The sequence below is a fragment of the Dama dama genome, chromosome 33 (assembly GCF_033118175.1).
Source record: "Dama dama isolate Ldn47 chromosome 33, ASM3311817v1, whole genome shotgun sequence".
Taxonomy (NCBI): domain Eukaryota; kingdom Metazoa; phylum Chordata; class Mammalia; order Artiodactyla; family Cervidae; genus Dama; species Dama dama.
The window spans coordinates 26,551,472-26,572,374 of NC_083713.1; the positions used below are offsets into that span (position 1 = coordinate 26,551,472).

At 36.8% G+C, this 20,903-nt stretch overlaps 1 protein-coding gene across 5 annotated transcripts in view; it reads right to left on the reverse strand.

Annotated features, from left to right (window-relative positions):
- The window catches only part of MAP3K20 (mitogen-activated protein kinase kinase kinase 20), a 164,348-nt gene that overhangs the window by 70,249 nt on the left and 73,196 nt on the right, over nt 1-20,903 (reverse strand). For all 5 annotated transcript variants that reach the window (XR_009691788.1, XM_061135597.1, XM_061135598.1 and 2 more), the window contains 5 exons: nt 18,145-18,232; nt 12,979-13,080; nt 9,489-9,554; nt 5,979-6,007; nt 5,723-5,860 (listed from right to left, as the gene is read on the reverse strand). Coding sequence is in view for 4 of the 5 variants with exons in the window: in XM_061135597.1 (XP_060991580.1) it covers nt 5,723-5,860; nt 5,979-6,007; nt 9,489-9,554; nt 12,979-13,080; nt 18,145-18,232 (423 nt within the window). In the remaining variant the exon portion in view is untranslated. The remainder of the gene's footprint in view (nt 1-5,722; nt 5,861-5,978; nt 6,008-9,488; nt 9,555-12,978; nt 13,081-18,144; nt 18,233-20,903) is intronic.

A 20,903-nucleotide genomic window follows, 5' to 3' on the forward strand; every position in this document is an offset into this window, starting at 1 on the left:
TAAGGGGCACCCCAGAAGGGGCTGATTTGCGCAAATGCTGGAAGTACAGGAAAGGTGGGAGCCAGAACAGGTACGTGGTCGCCTGACACGGAGCAGTGGGTGGGGATGGTGGTGGTGGTGGAGACAGGCAGGAGCAAGAGGGCTGAGCAGGAAATGAAGCCCCTCGATGTACTGCAATCACTACTTCCTGGTGTTGGGGTTGGGAGGGGCAGGGGTACAAAGAGCAAGAAAATGAAGGGGTTTGGCATTCTCTGGAAAGAATGACTGTGCCTCAAATGCCCAGGACACCAAAATGTTTAGATGAGCAGCCTGGTGCCTCTCCTTTCAGAGTCTGGCCTTCTGACCTGTCTGCACAATACACCCCTCCCCAACCCCCCCGCCAACACACACACAAAAGCTGCTTGGGTTTTTTGTGGGGCCAGATGCAGAGCTAAGAGCATGGGGAATGACACCAGAGAAAGATTTATGCCATTCTTTATCCCAAAATATTCCACTGGGAAGTGTCCAAAAATCTAATAGGATCAGAGTTATATTTCTCCAAGGGTTCCAACCCTGGAAAAAATAAGATGGTTTCAATCTATTCCCTCCTGTGTCTCTAAAGACCTACCCCAGGGAGTAGCCACCTAATGGATGTGAAACTGGCAAGAGTGGCATCCTGAACTGCTGGATCCCGAAGCCCAAATGAGATCTTGAGTTGAATTCCAGGGTCAGTGCATCTCATGATTCCCTATTATTTATTTGCCAGCTTCAGAAATGTATCAAAAAGTAGGTAATGTGAGATAGGGCAACAGCTTTTCTTACTGAGCAAAATCACATTTGGCACAAAAAAAGTAACTTAGTTGAGGAAATCACTTGGAGGTCTAAAAATATATTAAACTATGCCTGAAAATATCAGTTATGGGGATGCAGGCCAAACATTATTGTGATCTTTCACCTTAAAAATATTTTCCAACTCATGTTATATTGAGACATCCCTACATTTAAACTGGGCTTGCAAGGAAAATTTCTATTTTCAGCTTACAGAAGAGAAACTTGGACAAGGCTGTGTACTTTTCCTGCCTTTTCTTTTACAAACAATGGAAAGCCATTACCTGAGCTGGGTGGTTCTGGAACAGGGCTCACAGACAAGCGAAGGAAGCCGTGATGCTCACTCTGAAGCTGCTCTATTTTCAAAACTGGTCTTGGCTGAGAAGCTTTGGAGCAGGTAATCCTTTCTGCATTGCCATTAGGAGAGCTTTGTTTTTAAAGAGTGGTTAGGCCTTGGGTTCTCAGAACGCTTATTCTTCAATGATTCTGGCTTTCCTGAACTCTTCTTTTTTGTGGATAATATCCTAAACACTCCTTCAAGAGAAGTCATCAGAAGAGGACAGAAAAAAATCTACTTCCTTATAAAATACAAACAATGGCCTGCTTAGTGAAGTTTACCAGCGTAGAAGCAAGGATCACAAGATCCATTTCTGGCATTTCACCAGCACGTTTATTTTAAGGCTGTACAAGGCTGGCTAGTCTCACAATGTGTTAAGAAGAGCCAAAGGTTAATTAAGCTGCAGAGGGCCAGGGACTTTAAGTCTATGAAGGGCTAAATTCTTACAGCAAGTCTGAGAAAGAAAAATAAAAAGCAAAAATACATTGGGGTTTTATGGGTGGGTTTCAAAAATGACAACTGTTTTTTATGGTCTTATTCATCTGCATGTGACTGCTATGTGAGTAGGGGGGGCTCAATGAATGGAACAGACTTCTAATGAACTATGGGATGTCTTATGCAACCAAATATACCTATTGACAAAGAAGTCCTGCTTACTCACCTGTTTTGAAAGGACATGAAAAACTCTCAATATCTGCATTGCTTCCTTAGATAGATATCATTTTCAAAGTTTATGGACTATAAACTTCTAAAACTAACATGGTCCCTACCTTAACAACTATCCTCTCCTGGACTACTACCTTGGGCATGGAATGCTTTCTTGATTTTAAAAAAATTGTGATTGTTTAAACAAACAGGATCCATAAAGCACGCTCTGTCCTTTTCCTTTCACTAATGTTGTTGAGAGTAAAACGGGAAGGAGTCATGATTAAATAAAATCCTGATTTGTTTTTTATAGCTAAATTAGCATATGTGTACTTTTCTGAATGGAATTCGGCTGATGCAGCCACGGGGTAAGAATAACCAGCATTCTGAGTAAACCTCTCTCTTTCAGACAGTGAAAGAGCAGCTGCTATTTTAAAACTAACAGATTTACTGAAAAGGCTTACCCTCCCCCGCCCCACCCAGTTAAAAGAAGACTCTAACAGGAATACAGAATTAATATTCAAAAGCATGTGACTGAAGCAAACAAGTTCTGAAAAGCAACACAGATCTGTAAATATAGAGCAGCCCTGGAAAGGTTCAGTGACTGGCTCTAAGGTTTGCTGTAAGATTGATTACTTGATAGAAAGAACTGTTAAGCGTTTGATAATCTCTCAAGGCTTCCCTGGTAGTTCAGACAGTAACAAATTAGCCTGCAATGCAAGAGACCTGGGTTTGATCCCTGGATCAGGAAGATCCCCTGGACAAGGAAATGGCAACCCACTCCAGCATTCTGGCCTGGAGAATCCCATGGACAGAGGAGCCTGATGGGGTCACAAAGAGTCAGATACAAATGAGCAAATAACACTTTCACTTTTCAATCTCTCAAAACAAAAGTAGAATCAGTAAATATTGAAAACCTAATTCATAAAGAGAAAGGTTCAAGGCCCATCTACTGAGTAGTGGTGAGCAGTTCGTTGAAGGGAAAGCTTTTTAATAAAATAAGCTGAACATTTGCAGGTTCAGAAGTCTTGATTTAAACTACATTTAATGTGGTGGGGGGTGTTTAATGAGTGAAATGAGCGGAATGAGTGAAATGGATTATAGAAAGATACAGCAAAGACCATAAGCTCCACAAAGTCATTTCTTCATATCTTTTGTAATTTCTATGTGGAAGGGAATTTGTTCCTGGTCACTGGAACCAAAACTCCATTTCAGCTAAGGAAAAGCAGGTGGGTACATTTAAACAAAGTCCTGGGCAATTGTAAAGTTTTGGGAAAAGGCAGTGTGAACTGAGCTTTCATAAATGAGATAATACTGAACCCCAAAATTCACTCTATACAGAACTCACAGTTGTGTCCTTCCAGTCAAAGATTTCAGAGGCAGGGAAATTCCAAGATGTGGGGAGACTTTTAAAAGTAAAAACACTGCCCGAGAACTTGTAGAGTGCTAAAATGAGCCTTAAAAGTCTTCTAAATCACATAAATGTGCAATGGAACTTAAAAACACTAACCATCTAAATATATTTATACATGTTTACATCCATAGGCAAGGGGAAAGAGTGAGAACTATGGTCCCTACAGACAGCTGAGTGCCTTTAACAGTTTTTAATGGTTGTATAAAACAAAAGAATATACAGTAGAGACACTGTAAGTGGCCCTTACTATCTGGTCCTTTACAGAAAAAGTTTGCTGGCTCCTGATTCCACAGGATAAAATGAAACGCTGGACCCAAGAAGCAGGCAAAGTCAAATTTAAATTGCCCTAAGTTGGTGTCTAGCACAGTGCCTGACACAATAAATAAGTTTTTACTTTAAAATGAAGGAACATAACTTCATTAGGAGGAAATAATCTCACAAAAAGTCTTAAATTGCAACAAATTTCTCCATTTTCATACTCCCCAGCAGTTGATTTGCAGGATGGTTAGAATGTAGTAATTTATTATTTTTTTTTAGAATGTAGTAACTTAAAAAGTATATTTATTTATTTATTTTTGGCTGAGCTGGGTCTTTTTTGCTGAACACAGACTTCTCTTGTTGTAGAGCCTGGACTCTAGGTGCTCAGGCTTCAGTAGTTGCTGTGTGTGGGCTCAGTAGTTGTGATCTATGAGCTTAGGTCCCCATAGAATTAGTTGTATGTGGAATCTTCCCAGAGCAGGGATTGAATCTGTGTCCCCTGCACTGAACGAACCACCAGGGAAGCCCAGAATGTAGTAACTTTTGACATACGGGATCAGCTTTAGAATATATTTCTTCACGAACTTCCGGGCTTTTCCCCTTCTTTTGATAAGAACTATTTGATTACTGTCTAAAATAGGTTATAACTATATCCCAGTATAAAATAATAATAATTTAAAAAGAAAAGGATGTTAATTTTTTAAAGAAGTGATAGCCTTCATTCTTAGAAACACACAGAATTAAGGAAAATTAGATATTTAGCCTGATGCTACTACTGTCTTCCACGCTTTACAATTCCAGCCTTTCACCAAAAACATGTATTTCATTTATGATATGATTTTTTTCAATAGCAATAAAATTGATATTATATACATCTGGTATTCATAAGATGTAGTATGCCAGAAAAAGCTAGCGAACTGAAACCAGCCCAGAACTTACTGAGGCCAGCAGAAAGTACCTAGAGTCCGACTGACTCTAAAGAAACAGGAATGGGTTTGACAATGTTGGAATGCTCCTGTGCCATCAGCTATCACCTTAGTTGAAAACACAGAAAGTCAGGAGGAAGAGGCATGTTGGTCTGGTCTAAAGTTAGACAGCTTTCTCCCCCATTACTGTGAAAATGTCCTTCAAAGAAGTAACAATATAGAGAGGCAGTATGATCGAGAGATGAGAGGTGAAGACTGGGGTTCCAAATACTATTTTTTTTTTTTTAAGCCTTGCTGGCTGTGAGAGGCATGTGGGCTCTTAGTTCCATGACCAGGGATGGAAGCTGTGCCCCTTGCATTGCGAGTGCAGAATCTTAACCACTGAACTGCCTGGGAATTCCCTCCAAATGCTATTTTGGGCTTTTTGTAAAGGATATATATATATATATATGTATATATATATATATATATACACACAGCGGTTTTAGGGATAAAAATCTTATCCTCAAAAAAAGGCTCCAATGAATTCCTTCCTCCACAAAGAGCTGCCCTGCCCACTCTCCCCTCCCACCCCTCCACTCCCCTGTTGCCCCACTTCTTCCTCTCTGCTAATTCAGATACAACTTATTCCTCAAGAATGATTGGTCTCAAAACTCCTCCTCTTGCAACTCCTCCTTCTGCTTCTTCACTGATTGGCTCCTGTGGTCTCTATTCCTTGAGCTTCCCACCCCCAATGCCCGCAGTATTCTATTCTTATAACTAAGTTGCTGGGCCAGTCTTCTTCTGTGAAACCTTAGATTCAGCTTTCAGACAGCCATGCTATGATACCTGCAGCAGACATGGGCAAGGCCATGTACCAAATAAGTACATTTTCTTCTGCATTCTCTGGAAACTCACTCATCACTTTAATGGCTGACACTCAAAAATTTCCTGTTAATTAACTCATTTAGCGTATCTATGGGTGGTTTTTGAGCAACACACTACAGTGAAGTTCCATTCTAAAGGATCTACATTTCCACTGACTTATAGAGATATTCTATAGTCATATGTCCACCCAGGAAAGCAGAAGGGCATCAGATCTAATACTATTTGAGGATCCATCTAATTTGCTTCTTGCAAATGGCACTGGTTTCTTCTCAACACAGGATGAAATAACTCAAAAATGATCACAGTAAACCTTCTAATAAAAAATATTCTCTCTGTTGCCACCACTCTGGATATTCTACCAGGAACAGTATCATTGCTTTAAAACCATGTTAAACTGTTACACACTGCTTCTGTACATTGTTTGCTTTTTAATGCCCTTTAGTAACAAAAAATGAGAAATGAACTCACCACACCATAGGAATATGTGTCACAAGTTTCAGACACAGGGAGACTTTGGATAACTTCAGGAGCCATCCATGGGAAAGTTCCAACCAAGGACATATGTGTTGTATGGTTGTGGAACCGTGAGGCACCAAAATCGCAGATCTGAGAAAAGAGAAAGGAGTATCAACTTTCTTTTTACTGACTAATAAAACAATCAATCATAAAACCTACATCTGAAATTAACCAAATTTCTTCAAATTAAAAAAATTAATAGTCCTACCTTCAACACCCCATCAGCTGCTATAACAACTAAAAGGGAAAAAAAGATAAATTATGAAAATCATCCAGTTTGAGTTATACTGAAAAAAATCATAAACTTCTATTTTTATCCTCCATGTGGCATTCTGAACGGTAAAATCAAAGTATTTACCACACTGAAGATTTTACAAAAAGGAGCTGACATTAAAATAAAAATACAAAACTAATTCTATGAGGTGCTGATTAAAAGGGCTTTAAGACCCTGTTTTAAATTAAATGTAGCATTGTCTAGTAAAAAAGGCATAGATCAGCTGCAGTCAAGGGAACCAAATTTTCACTTGGATTCTGACGCCAGACTGTCAACATTCTACTGAGCAAGTCATTAGCATTATTGCTTCATGGTAAATATGGTTTTTCCCCCTGGTTTAAGAGTAATTTTCTTGAAGGCGCAGATAATGCTCATCTATTTACATTATACATTCATTCATTTAACAGATATTTGTTGAGTGTATGCTGTGGGCAAAGCCATTTACTATGTTCTAGCAGAGGAAGGTGAGCAAGACTGGCATTGTCTGTGCTCTGGTGGAGCTCACAGTCTAATGGTAAACAGAGTTAAGCAGACACCTATAATAAAGTGGGATAAGTTCTGTGATGAGAGGTATGGAGATTGCCATAGGACCAAACAGCAGTCTAAGAAGTCAAATTGTAAGGAGGTCGAAGTTCCCCGGAAGAAATGATGCTATGCTGAGACCTGAAGAACAAATTAGAGCTAACCAGAAGAAGTGGGGGAGGAAAGCAGCTCTCCATGCAGAAGAGTGAGCTTGTGAAAAAGGTCAGGAGCAGAGGAAGAGGTATGCAGTTTTGGAAAGTAGGGGCCAGGTCCGGAAGAGCCTTTGACAGAAATGGAAAGCCAGTGAACAATTGTAAGCCGAGGAACGGAATGGTCAAATGTGCAAAGAGGAACAGAACATGAGGAAGGAGATCACTGTGCAGGCAGGGTTGTAGCCCAAGAGATGTGATGATGCCTGCACTAAGTCTCTGAAAAGGACAGGAGAGAAGTGGACCAAGTCAAGAAACAGGTTGGAAGCAGAATCAACTGGGCTTGGATAACTGGCTATGGGGGAGGAAGAGGACTCAAAGAGGAAATAAAACACAGGCAATATGGCATAATGGTTATAACAGGAACTCGGCAATCAAACTGTAACTCCTTTTTAAAAATCTGATTATGGATTAGGCAACTGGTATTGTCACTCACTGAGACAGGGAATGCAGGAATAATTTGTTAGGGGATAGGGAGAAGATGAAAAGATCAACTTGGACACAACACATTTTAGGGTCATACAAAGTACCTATGTGAATATGTTCAATAAGCAGAGACATAGTTTTGAAGTTGAGATCTATTTGACAGTGCGAAGATCAATTAGGGCTTTTATGGGAGTGGGTGAATAAAATGTAAGAAGGGAGAAGGTCAAGGACAGAATCCTAAAGGAATGTTTCTAGCATTTCCTTTGTAAGCCACACAGTGCCTTGAACACAGTATATTATCAGTACTTATTAGGTATTACTAATGACCTTGACAAGTGGGGAAAATAATCTTTTCATGATCCAATACACAGAAATAGCCTAAGGTTAAATCTAATACTATATATAATAAGCTATACATTTTTCAAATATTGTTAATATTATATTCAGTTATTTTAAAAATACTTCTATCTTTTCATAAGATCAGTGTTTATTTAAAAATCTAAGATCATAAAACTATATAACTTAGAAAATGAAAAAAAAAAAAACTTAGAAAATGAAAGTCCTACTGTTCTCTCTTGCCTCCCAAAATTGTTAAAAGTTAGCTCTATATTGTTTCAATGTGTGTGTGTGTTTTACCATCAAGTAACTACACAACTATAGTTTCTAAAAAACACAAACATTCTCCACTGTTAGTTTCATAAAGACAGTTTGAATAATTTAACCATTATCTCATGGGATATTTAAGACATACTGATAAACTATATTAAAAGGAGAGACATTGAACACTTATTTAGATTGAAATTCTGAGCAAGAATTGAAAATATAAAGTCATAAACTCTGATACTTTCTACTAGATTCTAGATTATTTCCCAAAGACTTCCTGTTGTGCATGCGTGCTCAGTGACTCAGTTGTATCTGACTCTTTGCAATCCCATGGATTGTAGCCCGCCAGGCGCCTCTGTCCATGGGATTATCCAGGCAAGAATACTACAGTGGGTTACCATTTCCTCCTCCAGGGGAACTTCCCAACCTAGGGATCAAGCCCATGTCTCCTGTGTCTCCTGTAATGGCAGGCAGATTTTTTTTTATCACTGAGCCACCTGGGAAGCCCAATGACTTCCTGTTAACCCATGTATGTATATTAAAAGTTTTTAGCTCTAAGAAACTTACATCTAAGGAAAGCTAAAGGATAAGTGATGAAACCTAGAAAAGGGCAAGAACAGTGAGCCAGAGTCAACTTCAGGGTTGGGGTGGTGGTCCAACCTGAACTGCTGAGGCGTGGCAGCTGCCAACAACTCCCCTGTCTCCACCCCCACAAACGTCACGGTCCTGGGCAGCTGGTCAAACTCCTGAGTTCTCTTTCTCTACTGACCATGACTACCCATTCCAAGGATCACACTATTAGTATGTACCCATTTTAACTGCAATGATTTAAAGATTTTTTAAAAATAAATTGTTTTTAGAAGAATCACTTAGAAAACAAGTAAATAATTGAAGCATGCAAATGAATCGATATCAAGATTTTTTTTCTTTTTTTAAGTAGCAAACTCTGATGCAAGCCCTCAGTGCTGGCTAGTTAACTAACACCACTGCCTTTCTCCATTAATTTTCAAGTGACGTAATGGAAGAAGCATTCCATTACCACTCCTACTTGAAGGTAACATCTAATCCTGCAAGTCATTTAAAAATGCTCACTCTACAAATTATAAAATACAGGATCATAAATAAACTTTAAGAAGCAGAGAAGAAGAGAAAGAAGAAAAAGAAAGCTTTTACTTTCCAAACCCCGCTGATCATTTTTGGGCACTCCTCCAGGTAATATGAGTGACATAAAAAATTTACACCAAATAATTCAGGAGTAACAAGAACAAAACTCAAAACTGCTAGTACAGGGAGTCATCTAAAAATAGAAGTTAGAAATACACTACCACTATGTGCTTGGATCCAGCAATACCTCTTTTAGAAAATGATTCTAGATAAATAATTAGGGATGTGTTGAAAATTTTTGCTGAAAACTATTAAGCTTAACTTTTTTTTTTAATCATAGAAAAAAAATGTAAACCCAAATGTCCATATTCTGTGCTATTTATATACTGCAATATTATGCAGCCCCTTGAAATAATGGGGAGGATTTTTAATTTATTAATAATGGAAAGATTTTCATGGTATTAGGTGTGAGTCAAACAGCAGGTTACAAAAGATATGGAAAGCATGATGCTTATTTCTATACAAAGGTGCATGTATTTTATAATAAAATAGGTGAGATAAAAACATACGATTACGTTACCATTTCTTGACTTGAGATCTCTGTGAATCACTTTGACAGGAGCCTCCATATGTAAATAGTGCATTCCTTTTCATACAAAAAGAAATATAATTAATATAGTTATATTATATTATAATAGAAATATAGTTAATATAATTTTCCACATTACATCAGTATTACCTATTTTAAACATCAGTATTACTTTCCATATTTTCACAAAGGATTTAATAGCAAAAACTAAATCCATGTGCTCTATTCTCCCATGATAGATAAAATAGGGACAGGACATGCCTACACTAGGAAAATTTAAATACTATGGAAAGTGTATGTGCTTTAATGTCATATAAGTTTTAATTTGTGGATAAAGCTAGCTTCTCACAGTATCCAATAGGACACCTTGATTTTCTGGAGTCTGCACAAAATAGCCCTCTCACCTCAATCAAAACCATTCCTTTGGCTAATGAACTATCTGCTAAACACAGTTTAATAATGAGGCCTTGGTTCTTTTTTCAGTATATATAAAATTTCAGTTTTATAAGGGCTAATTTTTAAAAATCTATTATTTTCTACTTTCTAGTTATTATATATTGAAGAATCATGAAAGAACAAAGAAAAATTTCAAAAAACTTAAACTCTTGCCATTTAAAGTTATTACTGAAGAGTCAAAAAAAGTATTAGCAATTCAAATATCTTAAATAAAACGTAACTGGAATAAAGGAAATCTTTCTTCTAATATTAAGTTCTACATATTCCAAGCTGTGAAAATTCAATAGCTACAACTTGGGTAACTTTTAATAATTTTTATGACAGAATTTCATAGTTATTTCTCTCTTGCTTTAGGAATCCAATTCCTGAATAATTTTTCAGGTAGAAACTGTTTAATTACTATTAGAGGTAGAGCTCATTTCTACATTTGCTGACAATAAAGAATTTAAAAAAACACTCAAGCACAAAAGCTTTGAATATAGGGACTTTTCTTCCTCACTGCAGATATTATGACAAGTATCATATTGTATTGAGCAAGCTGGTATCTGTGTATAACATATAGTATATATTTATAGAATATTTAGTGTACATAAACAGTTGTAATCACAATCATATAAAATTCTATTTAGTGTGTTTTGATAGTGCTATCTACAATTCTGCCATATTTTTATTGCAAGAAAACAGGAGGCCTGAAAAATATCTCCCATCAATTTTAAAATTCAGGGTTTCCTAAAAAAGATTTCACAGGTGTCATTTTGGGGAGATTTGGAATCAATGATGATCATTCGGAGACTAGATCCAGGTTTGTTAACTTTAATTGTTCCTTTTACCCATTGCTGGCTGACTTGCAGCAATTTCAGATATACTGGTCTGCCCTCCTTCCCTCTTCCCACCCAGAAAGAAGAGAGTCTGTTTTGCCTTTGAGAAGGTTTTTTCTTTCCAGTGATGTTAAGCAATGCCTATTTCAAAACTGCATGAATCAACTCTTATTTGAAATGAATTATTCATCCTCTGATTTCTCAACATCTTGTTGCTTCAGTGGCTTCAATCATGGTCAAACTGAAGGGCACAGCTGAATTCAAAACTGAATCAACAAAATCAAGGCTTCCTATGTCATCTCCAAGTTCCACACATAGCTTTATCAGAGAGGGTGGAAGTCATTCTGAAAGCATTGATTTCTTTTTCCTTTTGTAGGCCATTTTAACTATTAAGAACCACCTGTATAGTTGTAAACAACTGTCTTCTCACCTGAGGCTGAACACATTAGAACTTGCCTTTCAAATTAATTCATCACCCACCAAAAAGTAATTTCTATTACTGTGTAGTTTTGGACACTCCCGTCTTCTTCATCCCAGCTTTTCACCTCTAGTTCCAGTTTGCTGTTTAGTCCTACTCCTTCTCTTCCTTTTCTTTCTGATACCACCAGGACTCTTGAGAAACCCCAGGAATGACGGAGCTGATGTGGAGCCAAAGGACTTGCCCCATAGACAGGGACTGTTGCAGGGGAAGGGATCAGGAGGGATGAGGTTTACAGGCGAGGGGCCAGGGAAGCCAAACAGTGCGCACAGCAAGACGCAGAGTGACACTGTTTGCTATCCATCTTAAGTGTCATTAAGTAACAAGATGGGTGTAATTGGCTGAGCACCCTAAAGGCAAATGTCTGTAAGGTGAAGTGCTTTAAGTCAAGGACTGCTTGTATATGTATTTACATTTCTCTAAGAGTATTTCCACAATGCTTCAGGCAGTTTCCAATAACAGCACATTACCCAGCTTACAAACAGGTGGCCCCTGATATGCAGAGAAGTGGCTATGAAGTTCCATGAAAATGTCTTGAAGAAGGAGAAATTTTAAGGCTGATTTGAGATGTCTCATGCATGAATACACAATTAAGTTAATTAACACAGCCAAAGCCTTAAGTACATCATCCTAAACATAGAGCTTATTATTCTTATAAGGTAATGAAGTATCACTCAAGCTGCAGCATTTTGCATGAAACTTTTTTTTTTAATTTCCACTTTCTCTATTTGAAGAATTTGGCAGGTGTTGATGAAACTTAAAACAGACAGGATGATTCCCCAAAGGAAAGACTATTACTTTTGGAAGTCTCTGTGTGACTTTCCAGTGAAAGCGAAGTATGAGTTGCTTTCCTTATTGAGCACTAAATATCCTTTTATTTGCTTTGTGAAGAAATACTTGTAGAGATTGGAGCAGCAGAATGCAAAGGAGCTAATTGCCCCAGTAAAATTTGGACACACTTGCTTTCCAGGGGTTGCTAGAATACAAATGTAACCATCAGCATTCATTATTTAGATTAAGTTGTTTCCAAAGCAACTTTGACAGTTATAAATAAAACTCAGAAACATTCGGTTAGGAAAATGGAAAAAAGATAAAAATAAATGGAGTTTAAATTGCTTTAGAGAGCATTTGTCTATGAAGGAATTTATGAGGGAAAAAGAACTAGGCACCTTGTTTAGGGATTTTGTGTATTAAAAAATATTCCATTTCCAAGGGTGATTTTCAAGTTTACATTAAATATAAAATAAAATCTGAATTGCTTTTGCATTGAAGGCCAAATAAAACTTTTTTTGCAAGTGGTTTCTATTTTTAGCATATTATTATGTATACAAAAGAAGTAGAACTAATCCTATAATAAGTCACGTTTTCTGGATACTGTAGTCTGAGACTTACAGAACAATAAGAGAAATATGATCTTTCCTTTTAATGTATTGAGCAAGCTGGTCAATTACAGTGTCACAAAATGGGGCAAAAATATCTGCCTTGGAGCCACTGATTTTGTTGAAACTTGGTTTGTGGTAAAGAAGTAAAGAAAAGAAAGGAAAGAGAAAAAAGGAATGCAGCAGTGGAAAGGCAATGGCCTAAAATATTATGTGCACAGTAAGCTGCAGAATTCCTGCTACTTTTGGTCTGAAAAAAGAACATCTTAAGACAGAATAAGAAATCTTCCGACTTAAGTCACCATGTCCGGATCTCTCCAACTATGCTGTAAGAATACACGAAACATTACCTTTGGCTACATCGGTGGCCCAGGTCATAATGTGATCCATGTCCATTTCTTCACTTCTGTTACTGTTAATGTAATCATAGAGTGATCCCAGAGAAGCGTATTCTGTTTTCAAAGGAAAGATTAAGCATAGAATTAAAACCAAGGCACAATTCATAAATAAGACTGCATGGTTTCATTGAGAAAATGTATTAAAGAATTTAACAAAAAGACATTAAAACTTATAAAAAAAAAACTGTTCTATGCTGTGGTTTCTCAAAATTAATATCATCCTGGAAAGAAATCTGTCAAAGACAAGACCACTAACAGAATGGATAATAAAACTTCAGCTGGTGATGAAATCAAAAGCCATTTGGATGGAATTCAGAAACGCAAAGGTGTTGCAAGAATGCATTTGAAACAAAGGCAGGCATGTATATAGGTATTTCAAAAAATTTTTATTCTTAGGAGATAAATAAGGTTAAACACATAAGTCAGAGGGTTTATGTGACCATGTAAACAAATCAATATTTGTTGCATCAGGATTTAGATAAGTCCTCAAATTTTAAGCTTTCCAAAAGGTCAAGAAAGTGAGAAAACCCCTTTTAAAATGGTTTTGAGATATGAATTACATATCATAAAATTCACCCACCATATGTGTACAATTTGATTTTTAGGAAACTTACAGAGTTGTGCAATAACCACTACAATCCAATTTTAGAACCTTTCCATGGTCCCAAACAAGTCCCTTCTGCCCACTTACAGTTAATCACCACTGTCAGCCCCAGCCCTGTGACTTAGCTTTTCTCACTCTCAAAAGTGCCTTTTCTAGACATTTCACATAATGGAATGAAACAATATATGGCCTTTATGTCTGACTGTTTTCTCTTCATATAATGTTTGCAAGACTCTTTTGTGTGTAGCATGTGTCAGTACTTCATTCCTTTTTATTCCTGAATAGTATTTCATTGTATTGATCTATCACATTCACCTTTTTCATTCACTGGGTTGATAGACATTTGCATGGTTCCTGTTCTAGATGTTATTTATCAGGTGGAGAAAATTCCCTTCTATTTTTAGCCTGCTGAGATTTCTTATCATAAATGGGTGTTGTAGTATGTCAAGTTGGTTTTTGTCTTTTATTCTGTTACGGTGTTTTACATTAATTGATTTCAGATGTTAAATCAACCTTGCATTTCTGAGATAGATCCCATTTGGTTGTAACGTATAATCCTTTTTATTGGTGGATGGATTCAGTTTGCTAATATGTAGTGAAGGATTTTTTTTTTAGTCAAGGATTTTTGCATCTATATTCAGGAGGTATGGTGGTCTGCAGTTTTCTTATTATGGTTCTGTCTCGTTTTGCTATTAGGATAATGCTGGCTGTATAGAATGAACTGGAAGTGTTCCTTCTATTTTCAGAAACAGTATGGGAAGGACTGGTGTTATATTTCCTATAGAACTCGTCAGTGAAATCACCTGGTTTTGGAAATTCATTATGGAAATATTTTAAATTATGAATTCAAATTTCTTTACTTATAGTTTTGGTCAGATTTTTTGTTTCTTCTTGAGTCAGTTTTGAAAATTTTTATATTTTTAGGGATTTCTTTCATTGCATCTAAACTGTCTAATTTGTTGCCATAAGGTTGGTCATAATATTCCCTTATAATCCTTTTAAATTTCTGTAGGGACCATAATGCTATCTTCTCCTTCATTTCTGATTTTGCTAATTTGTATTTTCTTTTTTGTTGGTCACTCCAGCTAAAGGTTTGTCAGTTTTACTGAGCTTTACAAAGACCAAAATTTTAGTTTCATGGATTGTCTCTATTATTTTTCTGTTTTCTATGTTATTCTATTCTGCTCTAATCCTTATTATTTCCTTTCATTGCCTTGCTTTGGGCTTATTTTGTTCTTTTGGTAGTTTGTTAAGGTTAAAGCTTAATGACCAATTTCAGACCTTCTTTTTAAATAAAACATAGATGTGCTGTTGCTCAGTTGTGTCCAACTCTTTGCAACTCCATGGACTACAGCACGCCAGGCTTCCCTGGCCTTTATCGTTTCCCAGAGTTTGCTCAAACTCCTGTCCATTGAGTTGATGATGCCATCCAACCATCTCGTTCTCTGTTGTCCCCTTTTCCTTCTGCTCTCAATCTTCCTCAGCATCAGTGTCTTTTCTAGTGAGTCAGCTCTTCGCATCTGGCAGCCAAAGTATTGGAGGCTCAGCTTCAGCATCATTCTTTCCAATGAATATTTAGGGTTGATTTCCTTTAGGGTACTGGTTTGATCTTGTTGTCCGAGGGACTCTAAAGAGTCTTTTCCAACACCACAGTTCAAGAGCATCAATTCTTCAGTGCTCAGTCTTTTTATGGTCAAACTTTCACATCTGTATGTGACTGCTGGAAAAACCATAGCTTTGACTATACAGACCTTTGTAGGCGAAGTGATGTCTCTGCTTTTTAATGTGCTTATAAATTCCCTCCTAAGTATTACTTTGTCTTCCACCTATAATATTGATATGCTGCATTTTCATTTCCTCTCTGTCAAAAATATTTAAAAATCCATTGTGGTTTCTTGACTCATTGACTGTTTAGAAATGTGTCGTGTAATTTCCAAACATTTGGGAATTTTCCGGGTTTCTTTCTTGCATTGATTTTTAAATTCTATTGTGATTAAAGAACTCTTCAATCCTTTATTTTAATTGGAGGATAATTACTTTACAATATTGTGATGGCTTTTGCCATACACTAAAATGAATCGGCCATAGGTATACATGTGTCCCCCCCATCCTGAACTTGCCTCCCACCTCCCTCCCCAGCCCATCCCTCCAGGTTGTCACAGAGCACTGGCATTGGGTGCCCTGCTTCATATATTGAACTTGAACTGGTCTTCTGTTTTATTCACTTCTTTTTGATGTAATAAGATTTATTTCATGATTTAACTTATCATGCATGCTAAAGAATATGCCCTTGAGAAGAACATGCATTCTTTGTTGGGTGGTGTGTAGAGCTGGTTGAGAGTGTTTGTCAAGTCTTCTATATCCTTGCTGATCTTCTATCTAGTTGTTCTATCAATTACTGAGAATGGGGATACTGAAACCCCTTTGTTGAACTGACTGGTTCTCCTTTACAGTCAGTTTTTGCTTCATGTACTTTGAGGACCTATTGTTAACTGTGTATATATTTACAATTGCTATATCTTCCTGATCTATTGATCCTTTTTATCATTATGAATGACCCAATTTATTTCTAGTAATATTTCTTAAGTTTATTTTGTTTGAAATTACTATAGTTACTCCAGTTCATGCTTACTGCTTGATCAGTAGTACAGAATGAAGACATTTCCAAAAATCAAAGAAAAGATGATTCTCTATTGTACCTTTTCTTTTGACTTTGGAGATTCTAGTCATCCCATTATTTTGCAGATCTGGGAAAAAGATGTTCACTTCCCTTCCAAGGGAAATAAAATGGCAGCTACCTCTTGGACTCTGTTCTAAGTCTTATAAGCAGGTTTTAGAAAATCGTCTCTGTGATGAGACGTTTTGGCAAACACACATGCATGGGTGCATGTATACACACCCTTACCCAGAAACAATCAATTCTGGTCCCTTCACTCACAAAGAGAAAACTGAGACAGATCATCAGGGACCCATCCATGGAGCTTTGGCAGAATCAAGACAAGATTTCATCGCTCAGTTCCTATTCCAGTGTCCATTCCATTCCATCACTCTGATAAGTTATTCTTTCAAGTCCTCAGTATGAGTGACAACAGCTGCCTGATGCAACAACCTTTTTTATGAACAAGTACACTCAAGATGGAATAGATTCAAGGTTTCCCCGTCAGGGCTCCAAAATATGAGAAAGACAATGAGGTTCCAAAGAGAGGGAGCTCGCTGGGTTGGGTGATCAAGGTTTTTGTGCCTGCCTGTGTCTCTCTCTACCTAACTTACTTACAAGTCTGCCATACTAGTGTTCATTTCAAGAAGCAAGGCAAGTGCTATCATTCCCAACCCATCTGACCTTCCTTTCACACTTGACTCAGTTGCATATGTACTATCATCCCTCAGTTATCTGTGGGGGGTTGGTTGAGGATACTCAAGTCTCTTACATAAAATGGAGCAGTACATTCAGTCTTCCACATCTATTGGATCTAAAGTATGCTCATAGCCTTCCAGAACCTAGCTTACCTATAAGAAGAGAAGATTCTGTATAAAATCAATTGAGAAATTTATACCACTGTGGTTCTACCATTAGTTGGGTAATCTTGAAAAAGTACTTAAGTTAGAGTTTCAGTTTCTTACGTGAAATAGGTTATTCTAAGTATTAGATAACATAATTTATAAGGAAGTACCTAATCCAGTCCTTTTTATTGAGGGTATTTTGTTATTTTAAGACAATATATAAAGATAATCCAAGTTCTTACCACTACAATAGAAGAAAAGAGGGCTGGCTGATTTTTTAAGGTTTTCTTGTTTGTTTTATTTTGGTCAAAGAACTGCCATGATAAAGAACTTGGTCAAAGTTATGTATTGTAAAATTGAACACTATATTTATCATAGACCTGAAGCTGTTTATTGGATTATACAACTATGAGTATAAAGTAATATAAATAGGTGCCTTTCTGTATTTTTATATGGCAAAATTTTCTGTGTGCTCCATTTTGGAAAGGGTATTTCCATCAGTTATAAATTGCTGTTCTATATTATGCGATAATTTAGATCAAGGTCATTACCAACTAAGATGACCAAACCTGAAAAATATTATTCTCACGTCAGAGACCTTGAAGAAAGAATGCTCTAATGGGATTAAAGTGCCTTGCAAAGAATTACAACACGAGTAGCTCAAGAAATCTTAATTTGTAAAAGGTCACAGAGTTACAAAAAACATCGCTCATTTCAACTAATTAAATGAAATTTTAGTTAAACGGCACCTTTAAATATTGGTATTGCAGCTGCGAGTGCATTTAAATAGCATTTACACAGATATAATTAGCACAATTAAACATGGGTAGAAGTGGAAACACCATTCTTAATTATATTGATATAATCAGTTTTATTAATGCTTTATAGCAACAAAAGTGACATCTGACAGTAGCACACAATTCATGACAGAACCTAATATTAAGCATTTGAGCATATTAAAGAATCTAAAGCTAGGTAAATGGGGAAAGAAAAAAGTCAAATAGAGTTCCTACCTGTGACAATACCATAGTTGGGAGGTTCGAGAATTACTCCATAAAACTGGATGATGTTTCTGTGACTGAGGACGCTGAGTATTTCTGCCTATACAAAAATCAAATACAAAATTGCATAAAATTTCACATTTATAAAAGTCTCATAAACTAGCTTTTGTGTTCAATTTTCTTTTACATACTTTAGAAAGATGTGTATGTGCTCAATAAGCATGTGATACTAATAAAACAGTGTCTTTGGCAGTTTTCTTGATAGAGTAAGAATTTATATTGAAGGTTTCTGAAAAAATTTAAAAAGAAATGGGGTTGAACTGGCAGCAGCAGAAGTGCTTACTAGCAAGTCAACATGACTGACAGTAGAGGGGTATGATTAAAGAGGGGAGATGCCATATTTATTTAAGTAAAAGCCTTCTTCCTTAAAGTCAAACAGATTTTTTTTTTCTGAATAATATCCCCTCTGGCAGATTTCAACATGACTAAATTTCTATCAGTTGGATGAACAGTTATGACAAAATTGGCTCAGACAGTAAAGAGTCTGCTTGCAATTCAGGAGACCTGGGTTCGATCCCTAGGCTGGGAAGATCCCCTGGAAAAAGGAATGACTACCCATTCCAGTATTCATACCCCTCTGTCCATGGGATTCCTCAGGCAAGAATACTGGACTTGGTTGCCACGCCCTCCTCCAGGGGATCTTCCCAACCCAGGAATTGAACCCATGTCTTTTATGTCTCCCGCACTGGCAGGCAGGTTCTTTACTATTAGCACCACCTGGGACACTCCAGTAGGATATGATTTTTCATTAAAAACATGTTAAACTTGCTTTGAAGGTGGTTTGACTAGACAGAAAACAGAGGTTATGGGTTGACATGGGGTCAATGTGGGAACAGGAGAAAGGAGCATTATTAGTGACAGGATGAGACATTCATTTTATCAAGGTTGATTTGACAATTTGTTTTAGTAAGTGTTGAAGTGGGCTATAGAAATAATTCCTTAACAATCATTGAGTGTTCACTGTGTGTAGAGGTTCTGTATTCATCAAACAACCTTTCCATAATTTAGTTTTCCAAGTAGAAAGAAAATACACTAATTGGACAATAAATACAATTATTCATCCATATGGCAACTCTCTTTCTAAATCAGCATAAAAAACCTTTGTTGTAAAAATACAGTTCATGTGAAGTTTGGAAATCATAAGGCCTCTGTTTTTCAGTGGCAGATCAACTCTTTGTGAGTAAAGCATGATAGTTCAATGTGAGGACGCATTAATGTTGGAACCAGTATTGGTCAAAATCAAGGAGTGTTATTCTTTGGCACATTTTGATATATTCTTCAGAATACCTAAATCTCGAAGCCATTAAAAATGGCTTCATCAATAAAAAATAAATACAAGAATATTCTGAATCCTTGGACAATGATTTTATAATTCAGCGTGACATGGAGTTTTCAGTGTTTCAGCTAGCTTTCATTTAAGATACTGACAAATTATATCTTGGAGATAGACTTTATCTTTTCAGGTATTGGCAAGCATGTCTAGATGGCCTTGAGTAGGTATATGCTAATGACAGAACAACTATTATCTTGTGTTCCTTTGTTGTGCTCGTTTTAATTTCTTACAATTATGAAAAACTCTTGCACTATGATTTGCAAACAAAATATATTTTTATGGAATAAGGCTTTATGTTCCAATTTAATAAACTAAGAATTTGATTTAACATCTCAAAAACAACATGCTACTTTAGAATGTTGTAAGAGTTTCATGGAACTGGGCTAATAATAAGTAGAGATAGATTAAATAAATGATATTTGCAATAAATGGAAATCATGATACCTGTTAGCAATTCAAACTAGCTCCAACAGAAAAAAGCTGGGATTAATTGAATTATTAAAACCTGTGCTTATAGTAGCCAGCACCTGAATACAAGTGGATGTATTATAGAAATTTGCCTCTATAGACACCTGCTTGTCGATAGTTCATCAATGGAAATTGCTGAAGTATGCAGCAAATAATTTTTCCTTCAGTTGTTGTTTTCCCATTGTTTTCCAGATTTAAATTCTGGGATACTCTAGCAAATGGCTTACACATCAAAATAATGGATTAGTGGCTTGAAAAAGTTCAGTTTTATGTTAAAAAGGAAACATAATAACAATGAAGGTTAAAATAATACTCTATTGTGCCAAAAAAATTTAAATATTTTTAATACTATTAAAACTAAGATGATTTGGTACATATCTACAATGGAATATTACTCAGCCATAAAAAGAACAAAATATTGTCATTTGCAGAAACATGGATGTACTTAGAGAATACTGAAAGTGAAAGTATTAGTCACTCAGTCATGTCTGACTCTGCAACTCCATGGACTACATAGCCGGCCAGGCTCCTCTGTCCATGGGATTCTCCAGCCAAGAATACTGGAGTGGGTAGCCATTCCCCAATAGTTTAAAGGGGAAGAGCCATTCCCCCAAACTTAAGAAGAGCCCACATTTTTTTAAAAAAAATTAAAATTACACATAAAAGAAAGGAGATGGGGAGGAAATAAAATATATTATTTGTGTTTATCTCTAAGGTAGCAAAGGGCTTCCCAGGTGGTTCAATGGGTGAAGAATCTGCCTGCAATGCAGGAGACGTGGGTTCAGTCCCTGGGTGGGGAACATCCCCTGCAGGAGGGCATGGCAACCCACTCCAGTATTCTTGCCTAGAGAATTCCATGGACAGAGGAGCCTGGTGGGCTACAGTCCATACGGTTGCAAAGAATCAGACA